Below are 14622 nucleotides of genomic sequence, written 5' to 3'. Positions count from 1 at the left end.
CTATTAGTCCCGTGAGGCCTTGCGCAGAGCCGGCGGCACCACCCAGGCTATGACGCGACGGGGAGGAGGCGGGGACCCGGGAGGCGGAGGCGGAGGCGGAGGCAGAGCAGGAGGAAGCCGGAAGTGCATAGGGTCCGGGTCGGTCCGGGCGTTGCGGGATTGGGGCCTGGAATCGCTCGGCCCCCGGCAGCTGGGAAGCCCGTGACAGGGCAGAGCGGCGCCATCCCAGCCCTGAGGACTGCTGACCGGTGAGGAACGGCGGGCGGTGTGGGCGGTGCCCTTTCTCCGCACAGGTCGCACCCCAAAGCGCCGGTCCCTTATCACCCGTCCCCAATCCCCGCGGCCCAGCCGGGTCCTCCGCCCCTCAGCACCCTCTGGCCGAGACCCCGAAGCGGGTATCTTCGCCACCAGCAGCCGATCTCCAGTACCTCCGCCCCCACCCGGATTTGTCCAAACCCCATCTGGCCCGCGGCCCTTTCCGTGTTCTCGTCCTGCAGCCCCATTCCAAAGTCCCCCATCCCCGCCCCCCATCGCCGCAGCCCTCCCGTTTCCTCTCAGCCCTACGTCCCACCACCCTGTTCTCCGGTGTTGGCCCTGACAGCCCCGCGCTGGCCTCACCTGCCGCGAGCCCAGAGCATCGCTCTTTTCCCCGGGACAGGCAGGTTCTGCGCGCCCCGCAGAGGTCGGCGGCGACCAGCAGCGACCGCGGAGCGACGGCGGGCGGCCCGGGACATGTACGCCCCTGGAGGCGCAGGGCTGCCCGGCGGGCGCCGACGGAGAAGCCCGGGAGGCAGCACTCTGCCCAAGCAGCCAGAGCGTAGCCTGGCCTCGGCCCTGCCTGGCGCCCTGTCCATCACGGCGCTGTGCACTGCCCTCGCCGAGCCTGCCTGGTTGCACATCCACGGAGGCACCTGTTCCCGCCAAGAGCTGGGGGTCTCAGACGTGCTGGGGTACGTGCACCCGGACCTGCTGAAAGGTGAGAGCACTGCGCGCCGCCCCTCTGGGTCTCGGTGGGGGCCAAAATGTGGTGTGGGCTGAAGCTAAGATAGCTAGGGGCAAGCACTTGGTTGAAGGAAACATCCTGCCTGGTGTTCATGCCCACCAGGTGGCTCTGTTTGGGGTCCGGCCCGCTCATTAATTCTGATGTTATTCAGCTAAGCACCTACTCCTCACAGCCCTGCTAATCCAGACTGCTGCTATTTTAAGATTCTGCCGGAGGAAGGGCGCTGTATATTGAGAAAAGATAAAGGTGCTAGGTGTCACAATTAGTTGTCCCCTTCTAAGGAAGCTGTGGGATACGAGAAAGTTTCTTTGCTGTAAACTGGTTAGTGGAGGAATAGGAACTTTTAATATGACTAAGTTTTAAAAGATAGTTTAGTGTTCTATGGTAATTGTATTTTTATTATTTTTTTTTATCTTCTTTTTTTTTTTTTTTTTTTTTTGAGACATAGTCTCACTTTGTTGCCCAGGCTAGAGTGAGTGCCGTGGCGTCAGCCTGGCTCACAGCAACCTCAATCTCCGGGGCTCAGCGATCCTACTGCCTCAGCCTCCCGAGTAGCTGGGACTACAGGCATGCGCCACCATGCCCGGCTAATTTTTTGTATATATATTTTTAGTTGGTCAATTAATTTATTTCTATTTTTGGTAGAGACGGGGTCTCGCTCAGGCTGGTTTCCAACGCCTGACCTCAAGCAATCCACCCGCCTCGGCCTCCCAAAGTGCTAGGATTACAGGCGTGAGCCACCACGCCCGGCCGTAATTGTATTTTTATTAGAGAAAAAGGGGGTCTATGACATTTTAGGTAATCAGAAATCAGTTCCATTGCCACTCTCAGTAAAACAGTTGGACCATTATAAGTGTGCCTGACTGAGGTAAGGTTGCTTTGTTCATTGTCATGCTTCCCAACCCAGGTAGACAGCTAAAGCCTATAGGAGGGTTCCAAGGAGTCCCATAGTTCATCCCCACCAGTTCTGTCTCCAGAAGTGGGGTAAATGCTCTGTGGTGTGAGGGCAGGATTGCACCACCTGGTTTTTACCCTAAAAAAGGTCAGTCAGTGGGCCCCAAACAGTCCTTAGTAACAACACTGTTCATCACCCCCAAGGTCTTTTGAACCATCCTGAAGGTCTTCATATTTCCTCCCTTTCTATTCGCTGGCTGTGACACATTCCAGATGTTTACTGCCCACATATCAGAATACTTCCTGTTAGATATTTGCACACTGGATTTGGTGAAAAGGGCCAAGTTCCCCTCTGTGTATGGGATCATATACTGCTTCTGCAGGTCAAGGCTGAAAAACCTCATCCTTGTGGCCTAAGGTCTTTCTTTCTCTGAGTGTTCCCTTACTGAATTGCATCTCTCTTGCATTTTAGAGGCTTTAGAATGGTTTTGTAGGGAACAGGTTGGAGGCTTCTGGTTTGTTTCTAGCTTGCACAGTGATGATGTCCTTTGCTGGAAGGGCTCATTAAAACCAAAGTTACACACGTGATGGAGGCCTTGTGATATGTAGCCTTTTCTTAAGCACGTAACTGATGGCGCAATGGGCATGAAGTTCGAGTGAGTCAGGATGGTTTTCCCCTCAGCACATTGCCTTAGACTTGCCTTCTTTGAAGCATAGGTGCCACGTTCCCTCTGCTTCATGCAGGCTTTTGAGGTTGATCCCGTGGTGTTTTAGTGTTTCAAGAATTCACTGTCACCCACAAACCCATTGGGAGTGAGTTCCCAATGCTTCCCTTTGCAGATCATCCCTGGCAGTGGGGAAGGGGCTCATAAAATTCACGTAATGCAGGAAAAGGCAATCTCTCCTTCCATTATGTGATCCCACATTCTTATTTCAGAGGTCTAGGAAGCTGTGGCCCAGAAAAGTGAAATGATCTCCTCAAGGCTACTCAGTTGGGGGTGGCATAGCTGAGACTACCTCACATTTCTTGATGCCAGTATACAATGGTGCTGTCTCATTTATGATTTTTATCCTTTGTTCTACTTCAGCTATCATAAGGAATGATCTCACAATCATTCCACTTGGTGTGCATCCTTGTCAAAAGCATGTTAAAAATAAAAATAAATTTTTGGTGCAAGTTTTCCTTTGTTCACATATGTATGTACCCTTTCTAAGAAATTATTCAGACCAAATTTGGTCTTTGGCAAAGCATGTTTCCTTAACCTTTATTGGTATATTGGCTCACATGTTTAGAGATTTTAACCCATCTATGATTTCTACCTGCTCACCTGTGGCCATCTCCTTGGCCGTTGCAAGCTAGGAATACTTTGTGCCCATCAATGGGAGAGTTGAGGGCACCACAGAAGAAGGTGACGAATCAGAAGGTCACTGACTTTGTCTCCTGTCCCTTCTCCCTGTACCTGTTGCTTTTTTAGTACTCAGTGGGCCCTCAGACATACGGTATCTTGTGTGACTGTGCTGATCCTCAGGGCCTCACAGAGGCCCTGGAAGCCTAGGGTATTTATTCCCCATCTCAGGAGGGAGCAGAGCCATCGTGCACAGATGTGGTGCATATGTATACTTTCAGAGGGAGAACAGCCCTTGCCAGTTCTCTGCAGGTGAGAGGAGTGGGCAGGCCCCAGGCTCAGAGCCCTTACCATTTCTCACCCCTGCCTGAGTGCCACATGTTAGTATGGCACACTCCATGCCTGCTTTTAGTTTCTTCTAGACAGCATCTTTATTTGGTGGGTACTGTCATCAGCCCCACTCCACAAAGGTCTCCAGTCAGTGAGGTTAGGTAATTTGCTCAGGAACACACAGCTAATCCAAGTGGCATTGACTCCAAAGTCCATACTCTTGCCACAACGCCTCAGTGCACACCAAGTTTCCTTTTTTTCCCATCTGAGTTGCTCAAGGCTTATCACTTCCCTATTTTAGTTGAGTTTTATCACAAGATCAGCCTAAGCTGTGCTTTTTACCATAACCTTGTCATCTCAGTGTTGGGGCTCAAGTTGATGAACCTGAGGCAAAGCTACTCACCCTCCCACTGTCATTCACAGAACTTCAGAGGCGTGAGCCCAGGGGTCCTCAAACTTTTTAAACAGGGGGCCAGTTCACTGTCCCTCAGACCATTGGAGGGCCGGACTATAGTTTAAAAAAAACTATAAACAAATTCCTATGCACACTGCACATATCTTATTTTCAAGTAAAAAAACAGACAAAAACACTCACATGTGGCCCGCGGGCTGTAGTTTGAGGACGCCTGCTTTAGCCAATGCCAGCTGGCTCCAAAAGTCTCCTCCTGGTTTCTCCCCTCAGCCTCACCAGGGGGTGCCTGCTTCTCACACAGCTGTTCAACCTGGGCCTGTGTCCAGAGATATACTCAGACCTCTAGTGGCTCTGAGGAGGGAGCCCCAGACCCCTGCTGCCTCCCAACTGTGACCAGCAAAGGGCAGTGCTGGCAACAGCCCCAAGAAGTGTCTTTTGAGAAAGAGGAAGTTTGGATTAGAAGTGAAGTGAATCACAATTGACAACAGCCACTGGAAGATCACGGGCCTTCCAGGGAGGGCCCATGCACCTGAGGGGTAGTGACTGATGCAGCTGGCATTGCCAAATCCTGCGGGGCCTGTCCTCCTCAGAGGCAACTCTATTAGGACCATTAGTATCTGTGAGATGACCCAGCCAGTTACTAGAGGGCCCTGTCAGAGGCCTATCTGGAAGTTAGAAGAGTCACAGTGGCAGAGGCAGAGCAGGTGGATGGATGCATGCAGAGAGGGATTAGGGAAAGTGCTTCTAACTCCAGTGAGGAGGGAGGGAGACGAGACAGAATCAGGGAGCTGGTCAAAAGCCACTTTAGCCTTCCTTCCTGCAGCCTGTTTGGGTCAGGAAAGGTTAGAGCAATGGGCAGGTAGACAGGAAGAGCTGGGGCCTTTAACACAAATCCAGCCCAGTGACTCACCAGTGACCTTGAGCAAAGTCAGTTCCTTGGGATCCTATTACATAGCAGCTGCCTTCTTCCCTGATGACTAGAGAGCATGGTCAAGCAGTGTTTACCAAAATAAACAGGTCTGGGCTGGGCGCCGCGGTGGCTCATGCCTATAATTCTAGCACTCTGGGAGGCTGAGGCTGGTGGATCGCTCAAGGTCAGGAGTTCGAAACCAGCCTGAGCAAGAGCAAGACCCCGTCTCTACTAAAAATAGAAATTAATTGGCCAACTGAAAATATATAGAAAAAATTAGCTGAGCATGGTGGTGCATGCCTGTAGTCCCAGTTAGTAGGGAGGCTGAGGCAGGAGGATCGTTCCAGCCCAGGACTTTGAGGTTGCTGTGAGCTAGACTGATGTCACGGCACTCTAGTCAAGGCAACAGAGTAAGACTCTGTCTCAAAAAAAAAGAAAGAGCCAGTGACCTTCCCTGTCATATAATGTCTAGGAAAGGAGGAGAGAAAGATGTTGAGATATTGACCCCCAGGAGAGTCCCTGAGCTAGGTTCTGAGTGTGTCTGGGACAACTACGCCTGTTCTTCCTGTGTGTTCTGAGACCCTCTGATGAAAGAGCACCTGCGATACAGGACCAGCTCCCAGGATATCCATTAGCATCAGCCAAAGGGAATTCACATTTGACTTTCCCACCCGTCCTGAGGGTTTGCTCACAGCTTTGGAGTGGAGAAAGGCAGTTTCGATGAAAGAAAACCTGTTTGAGTTTTGGGCCAAAAGCTAATTCTCTGTACCACATCATCACTCTGTCGGGGCAGACCCTTAGTCTGGCTTTAGTAGGCTCCTTTGGCCCCCATTGGCTGATGAGTGTGGTCAAGGAAGTCTCATAAGAGAGATAGACATGCCAGGGTGATGCCACTGTGGCCCTGGTTAGTGGGACAGTAACAGTACAGGTGGCTGCTCTTTCACAGGCATGGTGTCAGCTCCCAGCCTACGTGTGGTGGGAGGGGTGGACATTACTGCTTTCATTTGATCGATGAGAGGCAGAGGTCTAGGGCAGTCAAGTGACTGGCTCAAGGTAACACGTAGTCTGTAGTAGACATAGGATTTGGCACCAGGTCCAGAGCCTTTCTGGTGTCCCAACCACTTCCAAGAGCTAGTCTCTGATGGCTATAGTGCTGTAGAAGCTTAGATACCCTACCAAGCAGGTTTTGCCCAATAATTCTTTTTTTTTTTTTTTTTTTTTTTTTTTTGAGACAGAGTCTCACTTTCTTGCCTAGGCTAGAGTGAGTGCCGTGGCGTCAGCCTAGCTCACAGCAACCTCAAACTCCTGGGCTCAAGCAATCCTCCTGCCTCAGCCTCCCGAGTAGCTGGGACTACAGGCACGAGCCACCATGCCCAGCTGATTTTTATATTATATATATTAGTTGGCCAATTAATTTCTTTCTATTTTTATGGTAGAGACGGGGTCTCGCTCAGGCTGGTTTTGAACTCCTGACCTTGAGCAATCCGCCCGCCTCGGCCTCCCAGAGTGCTAGGATTACAGGCGTGAGCCACCTCGCCCGGCCCCAATAATTCTTTATATGAGCACTTTTCATCATTTAATGAAATAGCAAGACCTCTTCCCAGGTTCTTGGACTTTCCTTTTTTGCTTTTTTGTGAGATTTTTTTGCTTCGAGCAATTCTTCTAGGGAGCTCAGCAGCTGCTGGCTCAGAGGATGGCTCTGACAGCATTCATATTGGCTTTTGACCCTTCATTCACATACAAGGCTTTAGGATTTGATTGACTGTCTCCAGGGAAACATGAAGTGGCTAACTCTGGCACTTAGTGATTCCAGGCAGCACAGTGCAGGGGAGCCTGACCCGGATTTGGAATCTAGCTCTGCAGTGTGTGGCCTGAAGGAAGTCACTTTACCTCCCGGAGGCTCTGATTCCTCATCCGAGCTGTGTGATGAATCCCCCACAGTGGCAGTGAGGATTAACTGAGATAACATTTGACCTATCTGTGTGTGCAGGCCATTCCTGGAGGAGTATGCAAGTCACCTCCAACAATGTTTGCCTCTGAGGAGAGGCAGATGGACATCTGGAAAGGAAGGGATATCCTTTCTGAAACCTTTTATCATGTGCATGTCTTCCTTATTAAATGTATTATGAAACATAAAACATAGAGTAGTGTATATAATGGATTTACATTTTTAAGGATAATACAATGAACATTCTTATGTTTGCCATCCAGAGAAAGAGAATAGTCTCTTTGAAGCCCCCACGTATTACTGGTTTCACTCTGAGTGCCTGGCTGCATTAAGTAATGCAAGTGGAATCTGACACAGCTTGCTGCAGAGCGGCATGTGACCTCTGCCAGGTTATTCTTGGAAGGACTAGAAAAACACTTTCGTCCTGACCCATCACTGCCACATGCCATGTGGACCCCAAGAAGAACCATCTCAGAGAGCTTTTAACAATATTTAAGGTCAGGCGTGGTGGCTCACGCCTGTAATCCTAGCACTCTGGGAGGCCGAGGTGGGTGGATTGCTCAAGGTCAGGAGTTCGAAACCAGCCTGAGCAAGACCCAGGCTCTAGTATAAATAGAAAGAAATTCATTGGCTAACTAATATATATAGAAAAAAAATTAGCCAGGCATGGTGGCACATGCCTGTAGTCCCAACTACTCGGGAGGCTGAGGCAGCAGGATTGCTTGAGCCCAGGAGTTTGAAGTTGCTGTGAGCTTGGCTGATACCACGGCACTCACTCTAGCCTTGGCAACAAAGCGAGACTCTGTCTCAAAAAAATAAAATAAAATAATATTCAAAATAAAGCCAGGAGCCTCTGTCTCCTAGAGCTTTTCTTTCAGTGAGGCCCTGTGTGCTGGCTACAGCTATGTGGGCTGGATTAAATGAAGGCTGGTCTCGGTTGCTGGCAGAGCTCACACACAGGCAACCTTCCTGGCAGTAGGCAGTAACTCAGGCTGGATGCTTGGGCCCAAAACAGATGGTCAGCAGACAAGAGATCATGACAGATAGCTCTGAGGGTGGCTTGGTGGGTGACTCAAAGCCCAGATGGGGGCATATGAGCCTCCATCTGGGCCCAGCCAACATCTGCTTGGTGCATTCTGAGCCTGACACAGGGTATGCATGCTCAGCCACAAAGGCCCAGGGCCACCCTCTGACCCCATGATGCCAGCATTTGCTGGCTTGAATAAGCTTTATTGAGATTGGGTCCCTTCCCCAGGTTCTTGGACTTTCCTTCCTTGGTCCACCTTTCTCTGAGGTCTGGGACCAGTGTTTCTTGAAGTGTAGGGCTTGGACCACCTGCATGGGGGTTACCTGGGCTGCTTGTTAAAAATTCAGATTCCTAGGCTCTGCTCCAGACCTAGAACTCAGACTCACCAGGCTAGGTAGCTCGCCTATAATCCCAGAGTTTTGAGAGGCTAAGACGGGAGGATCAGTTGAGGCCAGGAGTTCGATACCAGCCTGCGCAACATAGCCAGACCTCATCTCTACCAAAAAAACCCAAAACACTAAAACAATTAGGTCATTAAATATGAAATGTCCAATTTCGAATCAAAAGCGTAGTTTACTATATCTCAAACAAGAAGCAGTACAATTAATCAAAGTATGTGCCTAACTATGGACACAGTTTTGCCATCTTAACAGTAGCTTGTTTATGCCAGCAGCAAAGAAGCCTGGAGAATGAGTGGCAATGAAATTGCCAAAGGCATTTTCCACAGCTTGTTGAGAATTGAATATTTTTCCTTGCAAGAAATGGTCCAAAGCCTCCAAGAAGTGGTAGTCAGTTGTTGCAAGGTCTGGTGAATATGGAGGAGGACAGAGAATTTCCAAGTCCAGCTTCTTGTAGTTTGATCAGCATTGTTTTTGCGACATGTGGTCTTGCAAGTGGATTGGTCTGTCTCTGTTGACCAGTCTTGGCTGCTTAATCACAAGCATCCTCATCATTTTATCCAGTTGGTTGCAGTAGACATCCACTGTAATTAATTGGCCAGGTTTCGTGAAGCTGTAGTAGATAATACCAGCACTGGACCACCAGACACCATTGGCTTTTTGTGATGAATATTTGGTTTTGGACTGTGTTTTGGCACTTCCTCTTTATCCAACCAGTGTGCTGAATGCTGTGATTGTCAAAAAGAATCCATTTTTCATCACACCTAACAATACAACGTAGAAATGGTTCACCTTTATGTGGTGACAGCAAAGGCAAGCTTCAAGATGATTTCTCTGCTGATGCTCGTTTAATTCACGCAGAACGCATCTATCCAGCTTCTTTACCTTGCCCATTTGTTTCAAATAGTCCAATATTGTTGGAATAGTAACATCAAACCGTGCTGCTTATTCATGTGTAGGTTGAAATGGATTTGCTTCCACTACAGCTTTCAGCTCATCATTATCCACCTTGGTCTCAGGTCGCCCATGTGACTCATTTCAAGATTAAAATCACCGGAACAGAACTTCTCAAAGCATCAATGTATTTTGTGTTCATTAGCTACATCTTTCCCAAACACTTTGTTGATGTTTTGAGCTGTCTGCATTGCATTGGTTCCATGATGGAACTCATTAGAAAATAACACGAATTTTTGACTTATCTATGGTTTCACAAAAATTTCCTCCCCCCAAAAATTTGAAAGATAATCACAAGCCAAAATGTGCATTTGCAAGACTGAGGATGTACCTTCACAATAAAAATAAAACGAGAAGTGTCAAAGTAAAATGTCAGATATATCAAACTTAGTACTTAAGGAAATCGGACATTTCATAGTTAACAACCTAATAAAAAAATTAAAGTATTCTCCCTAGTGGTCTAGTGGTTAGGATTAGCACTCAGACTCTCTGGGGGCCTAAGAACATGCTTTCATTTAGCATCCTAGTGGTTTGGATGTGTGCTAGAGGTTGATCACCACCTTACACAGCCTGGGATCAACTTTAGGAAAGGAGTCTATAGCCTGAGCCCTTTCCAGATTTTCCTAAATCACTTTGTAACTCATGGCCTAAATGAAAGAAGAACTTGCCAATGGCAAGAAAAGGGGAGGAAGAGGAAGGCCCATTTCCTACTTTTATTAAGACTTGGAATACTTAATCATAGCCTGGTTTCTTTTTGGATCAGCCTTTATTGTATACTTCTGGAAGCTATGGCAGTTTGCATACTATCAAAGGAGATTGACAGTGTTGTCTAATTGAAATTGTTTTAAAATACTATATTAAAGTACTGGAAGGAAATACAAGTTTCTCTGTGTGTCTGGTGCATGGTTGTCATCCAGGAATCTCCCTTTACCGTGACCCTAGGGACTCCTTGAATGTTGTCTCCTGTTTTAGCATCTTCCTTTTCTTTGATTTACTCTCTTATTTTGGTAGCATGTGCACCCTTTGGTGCTGTTAATTTCTTAACCTTTTGGGGATTTTGTGGTGTACATCTAGTTGCTGCTTAGCTTTTCCCACTGCTGGTTTACCCTCAGCTCTGTTGAGTCTGCTCAGTCGTCCTAGGTAGCACTAAGTCCCTTTACCTCCCAGTTTTCAGAATTCTGTTTCGCACCTCCCTTTCTCTTGTGTGGGTTTATGCCTTTTAAAAAAATTATTTTCTAGCCGGGTGCGGTGGCTCACACCTGTAATCCTAGCACTCTGGGAGGCTGAGGCGGGCGGATTGCTCGAGGTCAAGAGTTCGAAACCAGCCTGAGCAAGAGCAAGACGCCGTCTCTACTATAAATAGAAAGAAATTAATTGGCCAACTAATATATATATAAAATTAGCCGGGCATGGTGGCGCATGCCTGTAGTCCCAGCTACTCGGTAGGCTGAGGCAGCAGGATTGCTTGAGCCCAGGAGTTTGAGGTTGCTGTGAGCTAGGCTGATGCCACGGCACTCACTCTAGCCTGGGCAACAAGCGAGACTCTGTCTCAAAAAAAAAAAAAATTATTTTCTTTCTTTCTGGTAGGGTTCAGGGAGGGAGCAAAAATAAATGTGACGGCACAGTGCTCTATCTTTCCTAATTTATTTAATACATTCTTGTAGTTATGTACTTCTCTGAATTGCCTCAACTTCTTTTTTCCTCTTTATTTTATTTAATTATTGTGATAAAATAAAAATGAGCATTTTAACCATTTTTAAATGTACTGTTCAATGACATTAAGTTTGTTCACATTGTTGTACAAGCACCACCGCTGTCCATTTCTAGAACTTTCTCATCATCCCAGACTGAATCTCTGTACACATTAAATCTGCGGTCCCAAACTCCAGGCCACAACCTGTTAGGAACCAGGCTGCATATCCCCACCTAAGCTCTGTGCCCCCATCCCTGGAAAAATTGTTTTCCCAGCCCTTGGCAACCACCACTTTACTTTCTGTCTCTATGGATTTGACTATTCTAGGTATCTTATATGAGAGTAATCATACAATATTTGTCTTTGTATGTTTGGCTTATTTTACTTAGCTTAATGTCTTCAAATTGAACTACTTTTTGGAACAAAAGAGAATGAATGAGTGAGTAAATGGGGAATCAGCATTAATTGATCTCTGGCCTTAGCCTTTCTGGCTGTCTCAGCTTAGAAGTCAGGCTTTTCCTGCCAGCCCAAAGCATCTGTTAGCAGAATGGGTTAACATGACAGATTGTCAGAATCTTTAAAAATGGAAGAGCATGGCAAGTACAACAAAGTGGAATCCTGCACTTAGACTAGTCTTGTTTGAAAGAGAAGGACTTGAGGTACAGGGGAGCAGTGATCCAGGGTTCTTGTCTCCTAATGTGGAGGTTGTTCCAGCTCCTTTGCAGACCAGCTAGGAGCAGGAGCTAAGACGGGATCCTCTGGTACTCACCTGGCTCCCCGGACTGTGGTGGAGGGGGATTGAGCTCCTTCCTGGGTGGGGACTTCATGCACCAGGGTGTTACTTGGGACCCTGAAAGTTTGGTTCTCCCTCCACAGATTTCTGCATGAATCCCCAGACAGTGCTGCTCCTGCGGGTCATCGCTGCCTTCTGCTTCCTTGGCATCCTGTGTAGTCTCTCTGCGTTCCTTCTGGATGTCTTTGGGCCCAAGCATCCAGCCCTGAAGATCACCCGTCGCTACGCCTTTGCGCATATCCTAACTGGTAAGCCCAGGGCCTGCTCGTAGTGGGGGAGGAACTGCCACTGGGCGGTGCACACCGTCTGGAGTTGCAGGTGGGGACTCGGATTTCTATGAGCAGACAATGTTCCAGGTGCTCATGTAAAAAGCTCTAGCCTTTCACAGAGCATTAGGGTGTGTTAGCACCTTGCTTTAGTCACTTGCATGTACCCTTGGCAAGATCACAAGTGCACTCAGCTCAGCTGTAGAGAAGGAATGTTCTTAGAATTCCACAAGAAATCTCAAGGCTCTCTAAAAGTAGCATTTGAAGGCCAGCCAAGCTCAGTGCCTGGAATGAGCAAGGAAGAAACCAGGCTGTCTCCCCGTGTCTCCTGTAGTTCATGGTGGGATTCTCTCCACGCCACCTTCCTGCCTCCCTGCAGACCAGCCTTCCCTGCTTGTATGTGGCTGCATGCCTCCCTCATGACCAGGCTGGTGTGTCAGTTTGATTTGTGGTGGTGCAAACTCCAGCTCCCAAACTGCATGACCTTATCTATTTCTTTTTTTTTTTTTTTGAGACAGTTTCATTTTGTTGCGCAGGCTAGAGTGAGTGCCGTGGCGTCAGCCTAGCTCACAGCAACCTCAAACTCCTGGGCTCAGGCAATCCTACTGCCTCAGCCTCCCAAGTAGCTGGGACTACAGGCATGCACCACCATGCCCGGCTAAGTTTTTCTATATATATGTTAGTTGGCCAATTAATTTCTTTCTATTTATAGTAGAGACGGGGTCTCGCTCTTGCTCAGGCTGGTTTCGAACTCTTGACCTCGAGCAACCCGCCTGCCTCGGCCTCCCAGAGTGCTAGGATTACAGGTGTGAGCCACCACGCCCGGCCTTATCTATTCCTTTTAAGTACCCAAAACATCCAGTGGTTTTAGTATCCCAATTGCAAGTACTTAAGACAGAGAGACTATGATCTAGATGGGATCCCAGGCCAAGAATCCCTGGCCAAGGGAGCTCCTCCTTGCAGGGTCTGGGGTTTGGGGTAGACAGGCTGTAATTGGTTTCTAAAGCATCCTCACTGCAGGGTACCTGCTAATCCACCTTCTGTGCTGTCCTCTGTCCCCTAGTCCTACAGTGTGCTACCGTCATCGGCTTCTCTTACTGGGCTTCTGAACTCATCCTGGCCCAGCAACAGCAACATAAGAAGTACCATGGCTCCCAGGTCTATGTCACCTTTGCTGTTAGCTTCTATCTGGTGGCAGGAGCCGGTGGGGCCTCAATCCTGGCCACAGCAGCCAACCTTCTGCGCCACTACCCGACAGAGGAAGAGGAGCAGGCGCTGGAGCTACTCTCCGAGATGGAGGAGAATGAGCCCTACCCAGCAGAGTATGAGGTCATCAACCAATTCCAGCCGCCCCCGGCTTACACGCCCTAGTGCCCACCATGGGCTTTCTTCCTCGGCAGCCCTCCCCGACTCTGCTGCTCCTCTCACACCCAGAGGAGCCCCTTTCCCCAGCAGACCTCACTGGTAGGATCCTGACCATCATCACCAAAACTTCCCAGGAGAGACTCTGCCTTTAGGGTTGTCCATGTATCCCTGCTCTCGAAACCTGAGGTTCATTGATTTTATATAATGCACTGTTTCCCCTCCTGCCACCTTCTGTTCCCTTCCCGTTCACTAGTCATTACCAACCAGGGATGTCATACAAGTTTTCTCCCCTCACGGACCATATCTTTGGGATTGGGACTTTTCCTTAGAGGGCTGCTGATAGCAGACAGTCCCAGATAGAAGTGTCAATGGGGTCCAAGGGGAAGGAGACTATGCCCTGCAGGCTCACTTCACAGGGATCAACGATTGTTCCACAGCTGTAGCTCTGGGCTGGCCGCTCCCCAACTCCTGGCCCTCATGCCTTCTCGGAGTGCTCTAAAACCAGGCTGCCCACTCCGTGGAGTTCTCTGCACTTTAGTCTTTGGACTTCTCTTCACATGTGTTCTGGTTTGTGGGGAGAAACCGGTGTGGGAAAAGCAGAGCAGTTGCTCTCCCCGCCCTGCCCTTGCTTCGTGTGGCTGGATCCCAGGCCACTAGAGCAGAAGCTGGTGTGAGACTGAGGCCTCCTGGTGCCTGTCAAGGATCAGAGGGGGACTAGATCTCCCCAGCCCCTTCACCTTTTAAATGTGAGTTGTCTTAAAAAGAAAAAACCAAGCAGCAGCAACAATTTCTCTTTTTAAAATAAGGACAAATCTGTTGTTGTTTTTCAGAAACACATTCTATTCCTTTTGGCACCGCAATATTTTGGGCCAAAGCTCCTTCCAAGCCTATGGTAGTTCCTCCCCGAGTCTCTCCCGCACAATGCAGCCTCTCTTCCCTTGCTCTTCCCTCCCAATGACGGTGGCTCACTGGGGCCTTCCTGTGGAACCCAGAGGCGCTGAGGACTGTGGCCTGGCTGGCCGGCCAGCGTGGTGCTCCTCAGGACTGCGGCACTGAGATGAAACCTGGCCTCAGTTCAGGAACAGGGGCCACAACAGGGCAGGAACTCATTGCATAGGAACCACAACCATCCAGAACCATAGAAGTGGAAAAAAAAAAAAAAAAAAAAAAAAAAAAAAGGAACCACAACCAGTGGGGCCCCATCATGTGAGGTGCCAGACCACAGTAGCAGGCCTGGCTGTATCCTTCAGGCTCCGCATGTCCCCTAGACTGTGAATTGGGGC

At 48.8% G+C, this 14622-nt stretch overlaps 1 protein-coding gene across 1 annotated transcript; it reads left to right on the top strand.

Annotated features, from left to right (window-relative positions):
• The first annotated feature begins 83 nt into the window (after positions 1-83).
• TMEM127 (transmembrane protein 127) lies at positions 84-13465 on the top strand. The gene is made up of 4 exons (XM_012786904.3): positions 84-248; positions 659-976; positions 11792-11956; positions 13038-13465. Exons 2-4 carry the CDS (start codon positions 733-735, stop codon positions 13343-13345), a joined length of 717 nt encoding a protein of 238 aa, XP_012642358.1. The 5' UTR covers positions 84-248; positions 659-732; the 3' UTR covers positions 13346-13465.
• Positions 13466-14622: the final 1157 nt, after the last annotated feature.

This window comes from Microcebus murinus, chromosome 3, assembly GCF_040939455.1.
Source record: "Microcebus murinus isolate Inina chromosome 3, M.murinus_Inina_mat1.0, whole genome shotgun sequence".
NCBI lineage: Eukaryota > Metazoa > Chordata > Mammalia > Primates > Cheirogaleidae > Microcebus > Microcebus murinus.
This window is presented reverse-complemented; position numbering and strand designations above follow the sequence as displayed.

Bases quoted from the DNA above. Each gene is read 5' to 3' on its own strand.
- TMEM127 (XM_012786904.3), top strand. From the start codon at position 733: ATGTACGCCCCTGGAGGCGCAGGGCTGCCCGGCGGGCGCCGACGGAGA. The intron at 977-11,791 runs GTGAGAGCACTG...CTCCCTCCACAG, and splicing joins GCACCCGGACCTGCTGAAAG to ATTTCTGCATGAATCCCCAG. The intron at 11,957-13,037 runs GTAAGCCCAGGG...TCTGTCCCCTAG, and splicing joins CTTTGCGCATATCCTAACTG to TCCTACAGTGTGCTACCGTC.